At 46.8% G+C, this 19744-nt stretch overlaps 1 protein-coding gene across 1 annotated transcript in view; it reads right to left on the minus strand.

Annotated features, from left to right (window-relative positions):
• Positions 1-913: 913 nt before the first annotated feature.
• The window catches only part of ssbp4 (single stranded DNA binding protein 4), an 87107-nt gene continuing 68276 nt past the window's right edge, over positions 914-19744 (minus strand). The window contains exons 5-18 of the mRNA XM_024004758.2: positions 14446-14535; positions 6760-6843; positions 5134-5193; positions 4983-5049; positions 4827-4894; positions 4120-4184; positions 3855-3897; positions 3698-3733; positions 3521-3575; positions 2440-2510; positions 2248-2326; positions 1685-1713; positions 1348-1449; positions 914-993 (exon numbers count right to left, since the gene is read on the minus strand). Of these exons, the coding sequence (XP_023860526.1) occupies positions 964-993; positions 1348-1449; positions 1685-1713; positions 2248-2326; positions 2440-2510; positions 3521-3575; positions 3698-3733; positions 3855-3897; positions 4120-4184; positions 4827-4894; positions 4983-5049; positions 5134-5193; positions 6760-6843; positions 14446-14535 (879 nt within the window). The 3' untranslated portion in view covers positions 914-963. The remainder of the gene's footprint in view (positions 994-1347; positions 1450-1684; positions 1714-2247; positions 2327-2439; positions 2511-3520; positions 3576-3697; positions 3734-3854; positions 3898-4119; positions 4185-4826; positions 4895-4982; positions 5050-5133; positions 5194-6759; positions 6844-14445; positions 14536-19744) is intronic.

Genomic DNA, 19744 nt, shown 5'->3' on the forward strand with positions numbered 1-19744 from the left:
ATTCACGTTTTGGGGAACTCCAGTGCTAACATGGATGGGAGTCTTAGGAAGGATCATTCCTAGATGAGTGATTTCAAGCAGGTGAACAGCTATTCTTGTACTCCTATCACACTCTGCTTGAGTGTTTACATTTTGGTGCCATGGTTTTCTGGTAGTAAAGACATTGGCTACAAGTTCTGCGAAGAACAGAACAGAGAGGTATGCGTAGGGCGTTGAGACAAATAAACAAACAAGAAACATCAAATACCTAAAATCATGTAAACAGAAGTGTCATTGTGCATTTTTTGAGTGTGTGCTTATTCTGTTGTCGATGTTGTTGAGATACAATGTGCCCTTAACAGGAAATGATAACTACATCATTACAACAATATCAATTATGAAAATGATATCATTATTATTAATAAAATAAACATATAATAAACTGTTCTTGCCCTAATGCATCACCAGTTAAGCTTTTCATTTCAAAACAAGGACACATTAACTGAATGAAGGTGAGCCTCAAACCTCGCAACTGCTGCATGCAAAAACAACATTTGAACAAACAAATAATAACATGATAAAGTAGAGTGGCGCCACCAGCCTTGATGCTGAGAGAACTGTTGCTGAGGAGGGTTCCTGCAGACAAGACAGCCAGAGTCCCCCACTCTCACTGTCCTGGGCCTGTGAGGAAACCAGGCAGACAGGGAGAGTCACTGAGCTGGCTCTTCCTGTGGCTCTGAGACTGTTTCCTGCTCAGAAGCCCCACTTTGCACACACTGGGATGGGTGATCTAGATGGGAGTCCTGCGCTCCAGTGACATCCCGGGGGAGGGGGGACTGCAAAAAGAAATCCAGGGGGGAGAAGGAGGGAGAAAAGGGGGAGAGAGAAGGGAAGAGAGGAGAGGGCAAAGAAAGAAGAAACGGAGTAAGAGGAAAAGGGGGAGAGATAAAAAAGAAAAAAAAGAAAAATAAAATAAAAAATAAATCACACACTCATCGTCATGTTGGGTGAATACTGCAAAGAGAGAAGAAGGGAAGGGGGGAAATAGATGAGCCAATGCTATATTACACTGTTTATATGATGCTAATTCAACATGCAAGCAATAAGCAACTTCACTCAATGTAATTACGATTTAGTCAACGTAAAAATGTGTTAACAAGCAGACTGCTTTATGAGACAGCCAGGTAATTAGGAATTTTCTACGTTGACATTATAAAACAAATCTCATTCCAACAACGTGAAATAAAGACCGAAGAGAAAGTGTTTAGGATATAGGAATAAAGTCAGCAGTGAGATGAGAATTTGTTCAAAGAAGCACGCTGACTGATGGTTGCAGGTTAGGGAAGAGAACCACTGTGGAGAACTCACACTTTCACTTTGGAATGGGTTTAAAAAGTTGCCTGCCATCTCCCCATCATCCCGCGGAGTTCCCGGGGGGTTATTCATGCCTGCCATGTTGTTGGGAGAATTCTACACAAAACAGAGAAAGAAACAAATCAAGATTTACCAAGACAGGCCTTTCCACTCTCATCAGCCTTTTCTAGTGACTGGATGTCATCATAAAGTGCCATTATTGAATTTCTGGCAGCTTTGGGTCCAAACCAAATCATCAGTATTATAAGTGCTTTGGATAAACTTTAGCTGATGGGTGTGCGTTGAAATGAATGTAAGTCTATCTAATATGGAGTCTTTTATAGAGGCTTACCTTTGGCAACCCATCCATGTCACCAGAGCCTGAAAACAACGAGAGAGAGAGAGATTGACATGAGAGAAAAGCTCATCACTGTAAAGCTATAATCAACATCTCTGGCTGGGGATCACATTCAACACTTAACACAGCTAATGTACTTTAATTAAGCTATTTGTTTCAAATACAGATGAGACCCAACTTCATTGGCTTCATCGATCATGTCTCACCTGTCTACATAATCAATGTGCCTGCGTGCTGCCCACATAATCTGCTTCCACTTCAATCAATACTACTATGAAGGGAGCATTCCCTCCACCATCCACAAGAGGGCATTGTCACAATAGGAAAGTGCTACTTCTCACAGAACTCAGCTACCGATTTTCAACAATTTTAACTAGATTCTACGGTAGTTCTACGGTAGTTCTAAATTACTGCCTAATATTGACACACAATTTTCTGAAATGTAAATGGTCCTGTTCATCACAATGGTTAAACAAATTCCAGACAAAAGTTGTACATGCTGACAGAYAAGAATATTCTAAATGATTGATCAGCTGATCGCTGCTGTTAAAACTCACCTAGCGATCCGTTCATATGGTGTGGCTCCATGCTTCCCATTCCACCCATTGGGCCATCAGGGCCCGGCCCCATCGGGAACTGTAAAAAAGTTACAACTTACTGAACTTTGTCATTATCATATTCAATTGTATAATGATCACCTCTACCGATTTGAAAACAGGAAACTCATGAAAAACAAAGAGCCCGCTTACATTAGGTCTGTTACCACCAGGGCCAATAGGATTCATCATTGTGTAGATGTTTTCACTGGAATTTGTGGAGTCTGGTGAGAAGGAAACAGTTAGTCCAGGCTACAGTAACTGAGCACAACTACACAGTGTTGTTCTGTATTTCCTTCAGCCACATGCATGGACAGCTTTGAGATTGAACTCTACAAAACCACCAAACATGACAATGCTCCATACAGACACATGCAGGTTGTAATTCATCTAGCCACATGGATTGGGAAAGCCTAATGTCTCACACTTTTCATATCTCATGTTTCCATGAACTTGGGGTTAAATCCTGATGACTACAGTAGAAAGTAAACAAGACCAGCACATCATGTTGCTCTCCTTGTGTCTCCATCCTGAATAGAATATGAGGATAGAGGTGACCTTGAGCTGACATTGCAGTGTGGTGATAGTAGGAGATACATGTATATAACAAATTAAGGGATAGATAAGAGAGAACGAGTGAAAGAGAGAGGGAACAAGAGGGAGAGAGAAGGGGAGCAAGTGAGAGAGCAAGAGAAAGGGAGAAAAAGAAAGAGAGTGTGGGGTTTGATGCCTGTTTGTGGCCCTGGGTGTAGGTTGTGCAGCAGGTTGTGCAGTCGTGACGGAGGGTGTGGCGGAGTGTGGGGGGGGGGCCTTGGCGACTGCAGTGGAAAACTGTGTTCCAGCTCTACGTGTAAGGAGCACTGTGCACAGGTTGCCCAGGCAACGCATCACAATAGAAGTATGTATATAAATAATAAATAGTGGACACAAAAAGAAACCGCTCCACACCCGAACAAAAACTGCACATCCACAGGATGTTAGACCAGAGCGGTTTGTTCTGTCTGTGCTGTCCTCAACAGGAACATCAGACTGATCACAGTCAGATGATCACAGCTCAATACTCTGCTAATTTACACAGGTCCAGTATAGACGACACATAAATAGCTACGCTTGTTTAACATACAAATCACTCAATATGTCAGTGTGGCTGTGCCCACAAAGTAAATGAGCACTGGGAGTTTAATTAGAGTGGGATTAGTGAGGAGGCACATGGAGACAAATAAGTAGGACGAACCTCCTGGGCTAGGCATGATGGGAGTTCCTGGTGGGCCTCCGCCCCCTGGAGGACCCTGGGATAAAGACGAGAGGAGAGAGAGATTTAGAGGAATGATATTCCCAAAACATCTGGACATATAAAGTAGCAGTCAGATGTGGCCAACAATACTAGTCATTGTTTAGGCTTGAGACTTACCACATAGTTTCCTGGAGATGAGGAGGAATAGGCTATCTATAGAGAGAAAACAGAAAGGGGACACAATCAGTAAACTTGTGACTTTCACAACAAAGAAAAGGCTCTAAAAACCAATAAGGCATTAGAGTGATTGAGAAGGTGAGTGAGCAGGACTTACTGAGTTTGCGTTGGGATTGGGCCAACCTCGACCTCCAGGACCCCTGACACAGACAGAGGGGAGGAGAAGAGGTTGTGTGAGAGAGGTTCACTGCAGAACAAATTAGAGCTTGTATTCCCTCATATTGTTGCTTGTCAAATATTCTTACGTCCCATCAGTGCTATTAATAGAAATTGTATTAGTAATTCAGATATTTGGACAAAATAAAACATCATAGTAAGTAGATGGAGGTGATGAAATGCCTTTGGAGAATGACTGTACTTACATGTTCATCCCTGGCATTCCTGGCCCCATCGAGTTGGGAGGAGGCCTCATTCCACCACCATAGTTCTACACAGAGAGAGGAACACACAGCGTCAACCTTTCATACTACCGAGGAGAATACATGCCAGGGATCACACTCTCATTTGTTCRGTTTGAGCCAGGCGCTGAGATTTTAATGACTCGATCCTGATTAGTAATGTATGTGTATAACGATAACAGGGGCAGACTTGTGTGTGTCTAAGTTGTGATGTGATGGCTGCACAGTGGGAGCTTGGCAGGACGGCAGCGTGGGGCAGGACACAGAGCAGCTCCACTCAGAGGTAGAGTTTTGTTCAGCAGACGATTACACTTGTCGAGCAGATGCCGCACCAGCTGCTGAATTGTTGACTGCCAAAGTCACACAGTAAGGGAGGCGGGGAGAAGGGCAGCAGGGCACAGAGGGCCACGATGCTCAAACTGACTGACTTGGTGATTGGAAACTAGACAGCGGAATTAAAAACTCAACGAGGAGCGAGTGGTACTTGAGAGGTATTATGTCAGGCTTGCTTTGAGACCGATAGAAAAAGGTTGAGACTATATTTATGGAATAAAGTAGAGATGAATAAAACCTTGTGTGTTCAGTGTGTTGTGCTGTAAAGGGGCATGGGGTTCATGGACAGAGGGGTGGAGCAGCAGACTTTAGGGGAGAGGGATGGTGCCTGGCTGTACCTGTGGGCCCATGCCGCCCATCCCTCTGGGGGGGTTCATCCGCATCGGGCCGCCCATGTTTGGATGTCCTGGAGGAGGAACGATTGAGAGAAAGTTGTCAGCATGGGACAATTTCAGACCAAATACATTCTACAAGCACATATCCTTAAGTTATACCCTGTGGTCTGGTGGGATCCAGACTGTTTGGCAGGAGTGGTTGTGACCCTGGGACTCCCACAGGTGGCTGAAGGAAGACGGGAGAGAGAGAAACATTAGCACAGAGCATTCAACTCCCTAAAAATGTACACCTCAGAGATAGGTACCTTACCTGATTTGGCATGCGAAGTGAGGGACGAGGTCCACCTGGGTACCGTGGGGACATGAAAGGCTGTGGGGAGGAGGACAGATGTTAACGTTAGTCCTATCCATCATGCTACTGTGTTACTTGCAGCTGTCAACAGGGGGAGCCATTGTGCTGGAGAAAAAGCTCCAAGTTTGAAGGTGCTTTGTTGTCATTCTACACAAGGCAAAGGTTGTGTCAGGGTTCTGAAGACCAGTCCTCGGATGCTGAAAACAAATAGAACATACAGAGACAGAGAGACAGATATATAGCTGAGGGTGAACATGGTTGTGGGTGATGCAGCATGTTGAATGAGGGAATGAGGGAATGAGGGTGCAGATGGGTGGTGGATGTGGTTGGGAGGGTGTGCAGGAGGGTAGTGAAGAATATACAAACCTACATCTGTTTTTCCATATGCATCCACACACTGTACTGACCATCGTACCAGAGAGCTACAAGAAACATTTCTACATTGTGATGCAACCACAGAAAATAGCTCAACGTATCTAACYAAACAATACAATTCGGAAAATAATTTAATCCATCAAGGGATAACAAACTTAAATATAATATAATCATCAAGAGTGCAACTAACCAGTGTGATTGACAGTAAATCATTACAAACACATTATCACGCTATAAGAAATGCGTACAGGCAGGCGAAACATGACACCATGACAACAAAGAAACAGGCTTTCAGAGCCAATTAAACGCAAGCTACTAGTTGGGCGAGGGAAAACGAGGCCAGCTGGAGGACAGCTTATATAATGACCAGGCCCTGAAGGGAAAGACTGCCGTTTCCCCTCCACCCCCTCTCTCTCCCCTTAGGTCCCTCCCTCTCTCTCTCCCCCAATCTCCATCTCTCTCCCTCTGCCTTTGTCTTAGCCAAGTTGTGGTGAGTTTGTGTACGAGCGCTCCACAGTGTCAGGCCCTGCTGCAATATTAATGGGATATTGATGGGAGATGGGATAGTGAGTGCTGGGCTTAGGAAGAGGAGAGAGTCGGCCTGCTCCTCCCCTCCTCTCCTTCCTACAGCTGGGCCAACACAGCTGAATTATTTATCCTATCTACAGCGTCATGGCCACTGTCTGTCTGTCCACAACTAGGTAGCAGGGCAGTTTGTATAGACATATGTTGTGGGGGGTGGGAGCCAGGTTAGGAGTGGGGGTAGGGGGAGAGGGGGTGTGGACGAGTGAGTGAGTGAGAAAGATAAGGAGTGAGTGGGTGTAGAAGAGGAAGAGAGGGAGGAAGAGAACAGAGGCCTCTCTGTGTGAGTGGATAGGCAGAGGGAGATAGTGATTGAGTGAGAAAGTGGAAGAGGGACTGCCTGCCTGTGTGAGAAACACTCTTTTCACGCCACAAGTTACGTTTTCATAGCAGGTTAGGAGAAATTATGCAGCAGGTAGGGGGAATGTGGCAGGTTAGGAGAATTAGGTTAGGAAAGGGGTTAGGGTTAGCGAAAATGCTCTTCTAACCTGCTAAGAAAATCCCTTCCGGGCGTATCTGTATCGACGTGGCGCGAAAAAAAAGTTTGTCCCTGCCTGTGCAGCGAAAGGCGAGGGAGAGGGAGCAGAGTGTGTGTGAGAGACCAGGGTGTGTGTGAGTGTGTCTTACCTGGCCGTGAGGTCCCATCATAGGGTTGTTGGGGTTGTGTGGGGGTGGCTGTGCGTGGGGTGACGGCTGGGAGCCGGGAGGTCCCTTTAAGAGAGAAGAGAGAGGGAGATGAGTGATACAGTGATGCTTGGAGGACCATGGACTGAACCTGGCTGTAGCTGCTCCGTCTACCTCACAATAACAGCAGCACAGGACAGAAGCAGCAGTACAATACACCACTCTGTACCGTAGATCACTACCACAACACATATGAATGTATGGATCTCTAATATAGTTATTTAAATGCATCATACATCTTTGTGTTGAATAATAAGTCCAATGAAATGAAATTAACACAATGAATCTCTTAAACTTAATTTCTAACCAACAGAACATCTATCTGTGTGAAAAAAAAGATGGCTGAGATGACAAAAGAGCTGATCATATACAGGAACTATGTAAACATATGACATATGGAACAACTGATAACTAACCTCAGATAACCTGCTAAGCAACCACGTTCAAACCAGGCCCTGTTCCGACTTTAACAAGCCATATGTATACCCAGAGTCATACAGCGTACAGAGAGGAGACCACACACGTTCACAGCCGCGTGTTATCAACCAGTCTGTGAACCTCCATGAGACCCGAAGCACTCGGGTAACCATGCAACACACACACACTACCCTTGAAGCCTTCAGGTAATGTTGCAGACTGGTAATCCTGCCCTTTCAAAATCAGCAATACCAGACACACACCTGTATGAGTACCAAGCCCATCCACCAACACATACGTCCCCATCCACCAACACATACGTCCCCATTTCACCTAAACGTCTTTTCACGGCAGCAGAGAGACACTGATCGTTTGCAGGTCTTTGCACCTGGCCAGGAGACAATTCTACTATTCAACGTCATCTCACTAGGAAGATCCGACCTGTCTGATGAAACCTAATTCTCGGTAAATCAAACAAGCTCTCTTCAGTTCCAACAGACCAAGCAGCAGCAGCTGCACAGATACCAGCAGCATCTTCTCATTCTCACCCACCATGAGAAGCTCTGGCACCGGGGAGATGGTGGTGAGCTGATAGAGGAGAGCAGTGAAAACCCGTGGGCACTGCTTGAGCAGAATAAACAAAGGAATAAAAACCTCGACTAATGCATTCAACTATTATTTCATAAAAGATGAATTACAGATGCAGTACAGAAATGCTTCAGCCCGAGAAGTCAAGCAGCAAGTCAAACCTGGGTGGTTGAGAGGTGTACAGGGTAAATGGGGTAGGCAGTCAGCCATTGTCCTCCTCAGCCACCTCACGTACAGGCTTCTCCATGTCAGAGCCATGTTGATAAAGGCACATAGCTGTGGATCTATGAGGAGCTCTTGAGATGAAGTGTTTGCAGCGTGGTGTATTGAATCCACATAAATTGTTGCCCAATAGAGCGTTTCACATGAAGTCTTCACAAGTATGTGTTTTGTATATAAAACCCACTTACCATAGTGGCCTTGTGCTTTCATTCCCAATTCTTACCAATATTGAGTAGAGACAAATATTCAATTTTTAAATGGTAACAAATGTGACTGCATCTATAGAGTGGTAGCTCTGACATACTGTAAGTGTTCTAGAAATGACTGAGGTGGGTCCTGAGCAGCGTTTTGGGTTGTGGTTAACACCAGCTGCGCTTGCTGGCCTCAGCAGGTTAGCATGAAGGGCTAGCGCTGCAGTGGAAGCGCTGTCCATCCGTCAGACCCCAGAGTTATTATTGTTGGGGAGTCTGTCGTAGCAGTTTTTCTAACAAGCCACCCCTGCAGAGCCAGGCAACGCTAGCCCAGCTGCTGTAACCTGCAGCCCCCAGCTCCTCCTCTCTCTATCTGGCCCCTATAATACCTTATAAATGGAGCTCCACTCGCTACTCTGGCCTCCCTCAGTCTCCATGCTATTAGGACTGAATGGGGAAGCATATGGCATTCATGAGGTTTGCGGTCCCTTCGATGTGTGCCTGCAGAGAGAGAAAGGGACTAGGCCAATCCGCGTCTGTAAAACAACGCGGCTGGACTGTGTGTGGGTGTCTGTGCGAGTGTCTGTGTTTGTAAGAGTGTGTGTGTGAGAGAGAGACGGGGGGACCGGGGGGGGGGGGGGGGGGGGGGAAAAAGAAAAAAATAAAACAATCATTTTCAACCCAGCTAAGGAGATAACAGCTTGGCAGCGTACCACAAACCCATCAACAAACCCCCCCCCCCGACGTACTCCCAGACTCCCCCTCCTCAGATCTGCATTAGGAAGAACACAACACCTCTGCTACTGCTATCCCTGAAGGGGTAGTAACACTGAACACAGAACGGATGGCTATACTGAGCCAGTCATGTGTATGCGTGTACCGTATATACAGTACTGCCCACCACCACAAGAGGGCAGTGTGGAACTACTGAGAGAGGCAGGCAGAGCACAAAGCCAAACTGAAACACAACAAACAAAGCCTGGATGAACAACAGCACAATGCACACTCATTGTCATTCCTTTCTTACATTCCAGCGGGCAGAGGCAGCAGCTCTACAGGCTCATGGCATGGCAACATGTCAGCTCGGTGGAGAGAGACTGCCCCGAGTGTTTTTCCCCCCGAGGAGACTGAAGAACAGTGCGCTGACAGTCGTTTAGCATGTTTCTGTGAGTCACTGCCGTGTATCTATGATTCCTGCCTCAGCGGTCAGGAATGTCAGTCGATATGCTACTTCCAGACTAGGCTACAGACAGACCGTTGATAGAGTGAACAACAGAGTGGTTGGTAGTGGAGAGAGAGAAAGGGTTGGCCCTGGAATGCCAACATTCCTTCTCCAGTGGTCCCATTCACTCATCACTTCTTCTACTAAGCATTTTCAAACTTTTACCTCTAGGATCCAGTCTAACCTACCAGAGACCAAGCCATCTCCAATCACAATGGGTAGTCCAACTCAGAGTTCAGCACCTGATTCTCAACAAGAGAGTAGCTACTATACCTAAGCTAGACAAGTCTACCTATCGGTACCTCGACTCAGACACATTCAACTGACCTCAAACTCAGTTAGTCTTGATTTAGAGTTTACACCCGGGCTGCAGAACTACAAAACGTTCAATTGTGATCCAACTTCAATGACAGTTAGTGACTATGGAGAGACATTCCTGTAACAGTACATATAGATTAGAAACCATCTCTGTTCCATTTATCACCACCGTTTACTCCTTCAGTGTTTGTAATACCAATGGATTGACATTGTTTTCTTCGATCCCCACTGGGCCAACATGCTGTTAGTGTGTGCCGGCAGTTTCTCCTTGTCCTCTCCTAGTGTGAGTTGGGCCTGCCCTTCCCAGAGGGGCTGCTGCAGTGGAGTTTTGGCGTGAGGATTATTAAGCGGGCTGACCCCTGCTATACCAGGGAGAATCGCAGATCCGGGCCAGACGCCAACATGCAGGCTTTGTGGTCCTCCTTCCACACTTCTCTCACTCCTCTCCTGCAGGAGCCTGAACTGAGTCCTGGCCTGCAAGGTACAGATTAGGGGAGTCTTGAAGCTGCGGGGCCCCCCCCCCTCTACCCCCCGCCCAGTCTTCGCTTTCTGGGCTGCTGCTACCACGGCAGTGCTAGGGTCACCTATGTTAATTACCCCTCTCCTCTGCATCTGGGACGGATGGTAGAAAACACACTGCCTGCTACTACTGTACACACACACACACACACACACACACACACAGCCATGCACAATCATACTGTATGCAGTACTGTACACCCTAGCAAGCACCTTCTGAAACGCTCTGATTTATGCACTACTTTTGAATACTTTTTCATGTACTTCCTTCCCTAACCGAAAGAGACAGTCAGACAGGTCAGGAGACACGAGGAGAGAGAAAGAGAGAAGCAGGATGTGGAAGATTGAGGAATGGTGAAAGAATAGAGGAAGGTAGCTGAATCCTGCAAAAAGGAGAGGTTAGCAGGAGAAAGAGGGGGCAGAGACAGGAGTTTGTGTGTGTGTGAGAGAGAGAAAGCGAGAGAAAGCGAGAGAAAGAGAGAGCGAGAGCGAGAAAGCAAAAGAGAGAGGTAGCAGGCACATGGAGGGAGGAGAGGAGGAAGGTCATTAGTAGACAGAAGACAGCGCTTGTCCATAACAGTGAAGTGTTTACCATTTTCACTGGGAGCTTTCAGAACACCACAACTCCTCTACAGAGGTCTAAGCTTGGATAAGAAATATAGTAGTACAAACAGAAGTAACACATGATTAGCAAGATCTTACTGTGCATAGGCAACAACGACATTAGACTACATGACTGGGAGGGGCAGTCTGTTAGAGAGCTCTCTGTGTGCGTTTCCCTCTACAGTACACCAGTTTAAAATGATGCCAAGGGAATAACTGGTGTCATCGTTGCTCCATACTATATACTACTACACACTGATCCACAGCATTGTTCCGGCCTCAGTGTCCACTTGCTGGGGGAACTTGATAGCACACATATGAAGCTCTGGAGGGAGCAGCGTGTGTGTGTGTGTGTGTGTGTGTGTGTGTGTGTGTGTGTGTGTGTGTGTGTGTGTTGCAGGCTCTCGTTTCACACTCCTTCCCTCCTCTCTCTCTTGCCTGACTGGCCGCTGAGCAGGGAGGGAATTGCTGCAGTGGAGAACACTGGAGCAAGACTTCCTCCCCCCCCCTTATCTGTCTCTCTCCATCTCAGCCTCCACTCTCCCTCCCTCCCTGTCTGTCCTCTCTCTCCCTCCTCCCTTCTCTCCCTTCTTCTGTCGTCTCTCTCTGCCCGCCCCCCTCTCTCTCCCTCCCTCCCTCCTCCCTGTCGTCTCTCTCTCTCTCTGCCCCCCCCCTCTCTCTCTGTCCCTCTCTCCCTCCAATGCACGCAGCAGACTATTTATGGAAAGCAATGTCACTCACGCAACACCATCAGATAGCAGCTCCCTGCTCTGATCACTCCACATACATCATTAACATTGCCTACGACCCCAGCACGCACACACTCTCCCCCCCTCTCTACCTCCCTCTCTACCTCCCTCTCTACCTCCTCCTATAAAACCCACACCGAGACAACTTGGAAACCATATTTGCTTCATGACATTTACAAGTGTTATTTTCAGGATATTTTTTAGCTATGGTGTGTGTGTGTGTGTGTGTGTGTGTGTTCGCGTGCGTACGCACAGTCAGATAGGGTTGTGCCCCCATCATCAGGTGATCTCCCTAGCCTCCAGACAGTCATCAGAGAGCAGTGATGACAGAAGGAATTAGAGGAGCAACACACCCAGAGAAAACATCTCCCTCCCATCCCAACTCCCTGGCCACACAGACTGATGGAGGGAGTGGACACAAGGACATATGGGAAGAAAGAGAAAGACGGAGAGCAGAGACAGAGACAGAGCGAGCGAGAGCAAGAGAGGCAGCGAGACAGACGAGAGCAGAGAGACGAGACAGAGACAGAGAGCGAGACACAGAGAGCGAGACAGAGAGAGCAGAGAGAGACGAGACAGAGAGCAGAGAGGTGAGAGAGACAGAGAGCGAGAGAGAGAGACAGAGAGCAGAGAGAGCGAGAGAGCAGAGACAGAGACAAGAGACAGAGAACAGAGAAGCGAGACAGAGACAGGCAGCAAGACAGAGAGGCGAGACACAGAGACAGAGACAGAGAGAGACAGACAGACAGAGACAGAGAGAGCGAAGACAGAGCAGAGACAGAGAGCAGACGACAGAGCACAGAGAGAGACAGACAGACAGAGAGACAGAGACAGAGACAGACAAGACAGAGACAGAGAGCGAGAACAGACAGAGACAGAGACAGAGCGAGCCAGAAGACAGCAAGACAGAGAGCGAGACCAGAGACAGAAAGAACAGACAGAGAGCGAGACAGAGAGCGAGACAGAGAGAGGCGAGACAGAGACAGAGAAGAGACGAGACAAGACAGAGAGAGCGAGAGCAAGAGACCAGAGAGAGCGAGAGCCAAGACAGAGAGAGACAGAGACAGAAGACAGAGAGAGCGAGACATAGACAGAGAGAGCGAGACATAACAGAGAAGCGAGACATAGACAGGAGAGCGAGACATAGACAAGAAGAGCGAGACATAGACAGAGAGAGCGAGACATATGACAGAGAGAGCGAGACATAGACAGAGAGAGCGAAGACATAGACAGAGAGAGCGAGACATAGACAGAGAGAGCCGAGACATAGACAGAGAGAGCGAGACATAGACAGAGAGAGCGAGACATAGACAGAGAGAGCGAGAACATAGACAGAGAGAGCGAGACATAGACAGAGAGAGCGAGACATAGACAGAGAGAGCGAGACTAGACAGAGAGAGCGAGACATAGACAGAGAGAGCGAGACATAGACAGAGAGAGCGAGACATAGACGAGAGAGCGAGAACATAGACAGAGAGAGCGAGACATAGACAAGAGAGAGCGAGAACATAGAAACAGAGAGAGCGAGAATAGACAGAGAGAGCGAGACATAGACAGAGAGAGCGAGACATAGACAGAGAGAGCGAGACATAAGACAGGGAGAGCGAGAATAGACAGAGAGGAGACATAGACAGGAGAGCGAGGACAGACAGAGAGAGCGAGCCATGACAGAGAGAGCGAGCAATAGACAGAGGAAGCGAGGCATAGACAAGAGAGCGAGACATAGACAGAGAGAGCGAGACATAGACAGAGAGAGCGAGACATAGACAGAGAGAGCGAGACATAGACAGAGAGAGCGAGACATAGACAGAGAGAGCGAGACATAGACAGGGAGAGCGAGACATAGACAGGGAAGCGAGACATAGACAGGGAGAGCGAGACATAGACAGAGAGAGCGAGACATAACAGAGAGAGCGAGACATAGACAGAGAGAGCGAGACATAGACAGAGAGAGCAGAGACATAGACAGGGAGAAGCGAGACATAGACAGAGGAGAGCGAGACATAGACAGGGAGAGCGAGACAGAGAGAGCGAGAACATAGACAGAGAGGAGCGAGACATAGACAGAGAGAGCGAGACATAGACAGAGAGAGCGAACATAGACAGAGAGAGGCGAGACAAAGAACAGAGAGAGAGCGAGACATAGAACAGAGAGAGAGCGAGACATAGACAGAGAGAGCGAGACATAGACAGAGAGAGCGAGACATAGACAGAGGAAGAGCGAGACATAGACAGAGAGCGAGACATAGACAGGGAGAGCGAGAACATAAGACAGAGAGAGGGCGAGACATAGACAGAGAGAGCGAGACATAGACAGGAGAGGCGAGACATAGACAGGGAGAGCGAGACCATGACAGAGAGAGCGAGACATAGACAGGGAGAGAGACGAGACATAGACAGAGAGAGCGAGACATAGACAGAGAGAGAGAGACATAGACAGAGAGAGCGAGACATAGACAGAGAGAGCGAGACATAGACAGAGAGAGCGAGAATAGAGCAAGAGAGAGCGAGACAGAGACAGAGAGAGCGAGACATAGACAGAAGAGAGAGAGACGAGACATAGACAGGGAGAGAGCGAGACATAGACAGAGAGAGAGGAGAGACATAGAGACAGGGAGAGCGAGACATAGACAGAGAGAGCGAGAACAGTAGACGGGATCAAGAACAGGAGAGCGAGACATAGACAGGGAGAGCGAGACATCTGGACAGGGAGTAGGTCAGCTAAAGAGACTAAAAAAGGAGGTGGAGGGGGGGATAGGATTAGCATGTTGTGGGACAAAGAGAGAGAAAGAGGTTTTACTTGAAAGAAGCCCGGGGGCATGGGTCCGCCAGGCATGCCATCGTTGGGGGGCATGTTGCCCATCACCGGACTGGGGGCAGCGGCTGCACTCTGTAAAACACAAAGCAAACACACACTTAGTACTCAGAAACACACACACACTACTCAGAAACACAGATTAAAACGCTGTAGACACATACAATACCAGACAAAAGACACACCTACTCATTCAAGGGTTTTTCTTAATTTTCTATATTTTCTACATTGTAGAATAATAGTTAAGACATCAAAACTATGAWARAACACATATGGAATCATGTAGTAACCAAAAAAAAGTGTTAAACAAATCAAAATATATTTTATATTTCATATTCTTCAAAGTAGCCACCCTTTGACTTGATGAAAGCTTTGCACACTCTTGGCATTCTCTCAACAAGCTCATGAGATAGTCACCTGAAATGCATTTGTGACAAGGTAGGGGTGGTCAGGGAAGATGGCCCTATTTGGTAAAAGACCAAGTCCATATTATGGCAAGAACAGCTCAAATAAGCAAAGAGAAACGACTGTCCATCATTACTTAAAGACATGAAGGTCAGTCAATACGGAACATTTCAAGAACTGAAAGTTTCTTCAAGTGCAGTCGCAAAAACCATCAAGCGCTATGATGAAACGGGCTCTAATGAGGACCGCTACAGGAAAGGAAGACCCAGAATTACCTCTGCTGCCGTGGATAAGTTCATTAGAGTTACCAGCCTCAGAAATTGCAGCCCAAATAAATTCTTCACAGAGTTCAAGTAACAGACACATCTCAACATCAACTGTTCAGAGGAGACTGAGTGAATCAGGTCTTCATGGTCGAATTGCTGCAAATAAACCACTACTAAAGGACACCAATAATAATAAGAGACTTGCTTGGTCGAAGAAACACGAGCAATGGACATTAGACTGGAGGAAATCTGTCCTTTGGTCTGATGAGCCCAAATTTGAGATTTTTGGTTCCAACCACCGTGTCTTTTTGTGAGACGCAGAGTAGGAGAATGGATGATATCTGCATGTGTGGTTCCCACCATGAAGCATGGAGGTGGTGTGATGGTGTGGGGGTGCTTTGCTGGTGAAATTGTCTGTGATTTATTTACAATTCAAGGCACACTTAACCAGCATGGCTGCCACAGCATTCTGCAGCGATACACCATCCCTAAGCATGCAAAGCAGTCATCAAGGCAAAGGGTTGCTACTTTGAAGAATCTAAAATGTTATTTTTTTWAATTGGTTACTACATGATTCCATATGTGTTACTTCATAGTTTTGATGTCTTCACTATTATTCTACAATGTAGAATAGTAAAAATAACGAAAAACCATTGAATGAGTAGGTGTGTCCAACCTTTTGACTCGTACTGTACGTCATACACACTCTCACCACAAGAGTCTGACGTGGCCTAGCTTCCACTGCTTGGTGTGTTTTTTCAACATGAGGAAGGACATTAGCGAGACATTGATTGTTTGGGTGGTTTTGGCGTTTTCAGACAGCGGGAGGAATTGGCGGAGAAAAACGACGCAGTTACAGCGTAACGTTTCTCTGGAACATGAATGTCTGGCTCAGATTGCTTCTCCGTTGCCGCATTAAGACGATATTAAAAAAAGACAAGCATCTGTCGGTCTATGAATCTGTGAACATTTATGCTGAGTAGAAATAAAAACACAGGGCATGGATGGAGTATGTGTCTGGCTAGCTCTGGTGAAATCTCTCCTAGGCAGTTAAATGGGGTTTGGGTTTGGAGTCCCCTCCCCCAATGTATGTACTGTATGTAAGGCAGTGGCTGGGTCTGTTGTGTGTTTCCCAGGCTGTCTATTCACCAGGCAGCACCCAGTGAAGGGGATTACACAGCTGCCCAGAGCCCCCCNCCCACCCCTCCTCTCCTCCCCCCCACTGTAACCAGATCCTCCCCCCAGCCAGCCACAGAGCAAACAGCCCCTCCATCCCTGACCCCTATCGGCCCAGAAACTCACTAACGGGCCCTGGGACCACAAGGCACAGCGCATGCACAAGCGCGCACACACACAATGGCTGCTACCCCTGGTGTGAGGGTGTGAAGCCGTAAGCCCCACGGGCACAGTCAGGGACTGAGAGCAGAACACACCCAGAGGGGCCAGCCCATGACACACAAACAAACACACTCACACAGCTTCTCCTCCTTAGTGTATATAAAAGGCGTGTGATGAGATTGCAAGATAATGGTAGTAAAGAAGATGTTTTCATTACATACAGTTGAACCAGGTGCCACTGAACAGAGGCTGTATACCTTCTGCTTTATTCAGCAGGCAAAAGAAAATAGTGACTGTATAAATGGTGGATTATAATTTTCTCTGCAGCTTCAACAACAACAAAAAGAGAAGAGTGGGAGAAGGAAAGAGAGGAGAGAGGGGGAAGTGAGTGGGAGAGCAGAGTGAAAGGCGAGAGGGCAGAGGGGAGGGGAGTGAGTGAGCGGAGGTGGTTAACAGAGTTTGTCAGCACGTATTTACTCAATGGCAGTGGTTAGTCCAGCACAGTGGAGCCATCATGTTGGCTGATTGGCCTCGTGTGCCATTTACACACTACTGCCATCATGTTGAGGCTAGAAAACCCTCAGAAACAAACACGGCAGCACTCCGCATGTTAAACATGTCAGGGCCGAGCCAGTGGAAGAACCATGGAGACACGGACTGGACTGAACCAAAAATGGGTATGATGGCGGCACACAGGAACTGTCATTGCAGACTACCGTCTCATCCAGACTCCAGGTAGGTCTATGACACATAGGGCTCTGACGGTCATGACATTTTGGATAGCGGTTATTGTTCAACCAAAACATATACCAAAATAATATAAATACTTGAGTATATATGAGGGATAAAAGATTATATTTAAAGCAGTTGCCTTCACACAGGTGTGGTTCCTGAGTTAATTAAGCAATTAACATCCCATCGTGCATAGGGTCATGTATAAAAATGCTGGGTAGGCCATTATTTTTTTACATTATTTTGGCTACCATGGCTATTTGTATTTATTATGGATCCCCATTAGCTGCTGCCATGAGCATGACAACTATGTCAACCATATTCCATGGCCATCTCAGTCAACAGATCTCAACCCAATTGAACACCTATGAGAGGTTCTGGAGCGGCGCCTGAGACAGCATTTTCCCCACCATCAACAAAACCCTTTTTATTCTGGCAGTTACCTGTGTGTGTGTGCGTGTGTGTGTACAGTTGTGGCCAAAAGAATGACACAAATATTAATTTTCACAAAGTCTGCTGCCTCAGTTTGTATTATGGCAATTTGCATATACTCCAGAATGTTATGAAGTGTGATCAGATGAATTACAAAGTCCCTCTTTGCCATGCAAATGAACTGAATCCCCAAAAAACATTTCCACCGCATTTCAGCCCTGCCACAAAAGGACCAGCTGACATCATGTCAGTGATTCTCTTGTTAACACAGGTGTGAGTGTTGACGAGGACAAGGCTGGAGATCACTCTGTCATGCTGATTGAGTTCGAATAACAGACTGGAAGCTTCAACAGGAGGGTGGTGCATGGAATCATTTTTCTTCCTCTGTCAACCATGGTTGCCCGCAAGGAAACACGTGCCATCATCATTGCTTTGCACAAAAAGGGCTTCACAGGCAAGGATATTGCTGCCAGTAAGATTGCACCTAAATCAACCATTTATCGGATCATCAAGAACTTCAAGGAGAGAGGTTCAATTGTTGTGAAGAAGGCTTCAGGGCGCCCAAGAAAGTCCAGCAAGCGCCAGGACCGTCTAAAGTTGATTCAGCTGCGGGATCGGGGCACCACCAGTACAGAGCTTGCTCAGGAATGGCAGCAGGCAGGTGTGAGTGCATCTGCACGCACAATGAGGCGAAGACTTTTGGAGGATGGCCTGGTGTCAAGAAGGGCAGCAAAGAAGCCACTTCTCTCCAGGAAAAACATCAGTGACAGACTGATATTCTGCAAAAGGTACAGGGATTGGACTGCTGAGGACTGGGGTAAGGTCATTTTCTCTGATGAAGGACCACAGAGTGAAGGAAAAGAAGCCAACAAGTGCTCAGCATATGTGGGAACTCCTTCAAGACTGTTGGAAAAGCATTCCAGATTAGGCTGGTTGAGAGAATTCCAAGAGTGTGCAAAGCTGTCATCAAGGCAAAGGGTGATGACTTGGAATAATCTCAAATATATTTTGATTTGTTTAACACTTTTTTGGTTACTACATGATTCCATATGTGTTATTACATAGTTMATGTCTTCAGTATTATTGTACAATGTAGAAAATAATAAAAATAAAGTAAAACCCTTGAATGAGTACGTGTGTCCAAACTTACATACATACACACAGAGATAAAAACACACAGACGTACACAGATGGAGAGACAGAGACAGAAGTCTGTCTGAGCAGAGAGAATTACAGGTGGCCTCATCTGCATTATCTGCAGTGTGATCAGTGGCATGCTGGGTAGCTGAGCTGAGCGCAGGCGACCGGTTGGTCAGTAGAAGCTGACATGGACGGCAGGCTGGGCTGCTCATGTTGGGGAGGAGAGATCATGAGGGGGGGGGGGGGTTGAACCCACTTTGCTTGTAGTCTCAGAACGGCCAAGGCTAAGCACCCTTTTTGCAAATTTTTTGTATTTGTGCAGTGGTGAAGTGCGGGAAGTTTACCATAGACCTTAGCCGGGGGAAGTTGTGGAAGGTTACCAATAGACCTAGACCCATACAGTTTGTGCCGAACTCAAGTTTTTCACATCCTGACATTTTTAATCCAACAGTTAAAAAAAATTCCTTCTTTAGGTCCAGTTAGGATCAACACTTTTACCTTAAAAATGTGAATGTCAGGGGAAAATAGTAGAAGAGAAGGTAAATGATTATACGTTTCAGAGATTGTAATTCCTTGCAAGTCGAACAGCCCATCGAGTGAGTTCTGAAGCACACAGACAGACTGTAGTCAGGCCAGCCAGCGAGGGAACGGCAGCATATCCCCACTCGCAACTCTCTATCCTGTCCATATAGTGCCAGCGATATTGCCTAAAAGGGAACCTGTCGTACCAAGCTTGTTGCCATGACAACCCGACCTCAGCTCTTCTCTCTAGTGCCCATTAAAACCCTCAGGCCGTCAATCATCAGCCTGGCCAGGGAGCAAGAAGGGAAAGAGAGAGGTAAGACGTGGGAAGAGAAAGAGAGAACCTTCGTGATATGACGTTATGTATTGTGTAAATTGAACGATTTACACACCTAAGCACACGACAGCGATAGATCCAATTGGTATAGAGAGAAGAGAAGAGAATAAGT

Source organism: Salvelinus sp. IW2-2015, linkage group LG16, assembly GCF_002910315.2.
Source record: "Salvelinus sp. IW2-2015 linkage group LG16, ASM291031v2, whole genome shotgun sequence".
Lineage (NCBI taxonomy): Eukaryota > Metazoa > Chordata > Actinopteri > Salmoniformes > Salmonidae > Salvelinus > Salvelinus sp. IW2-2015.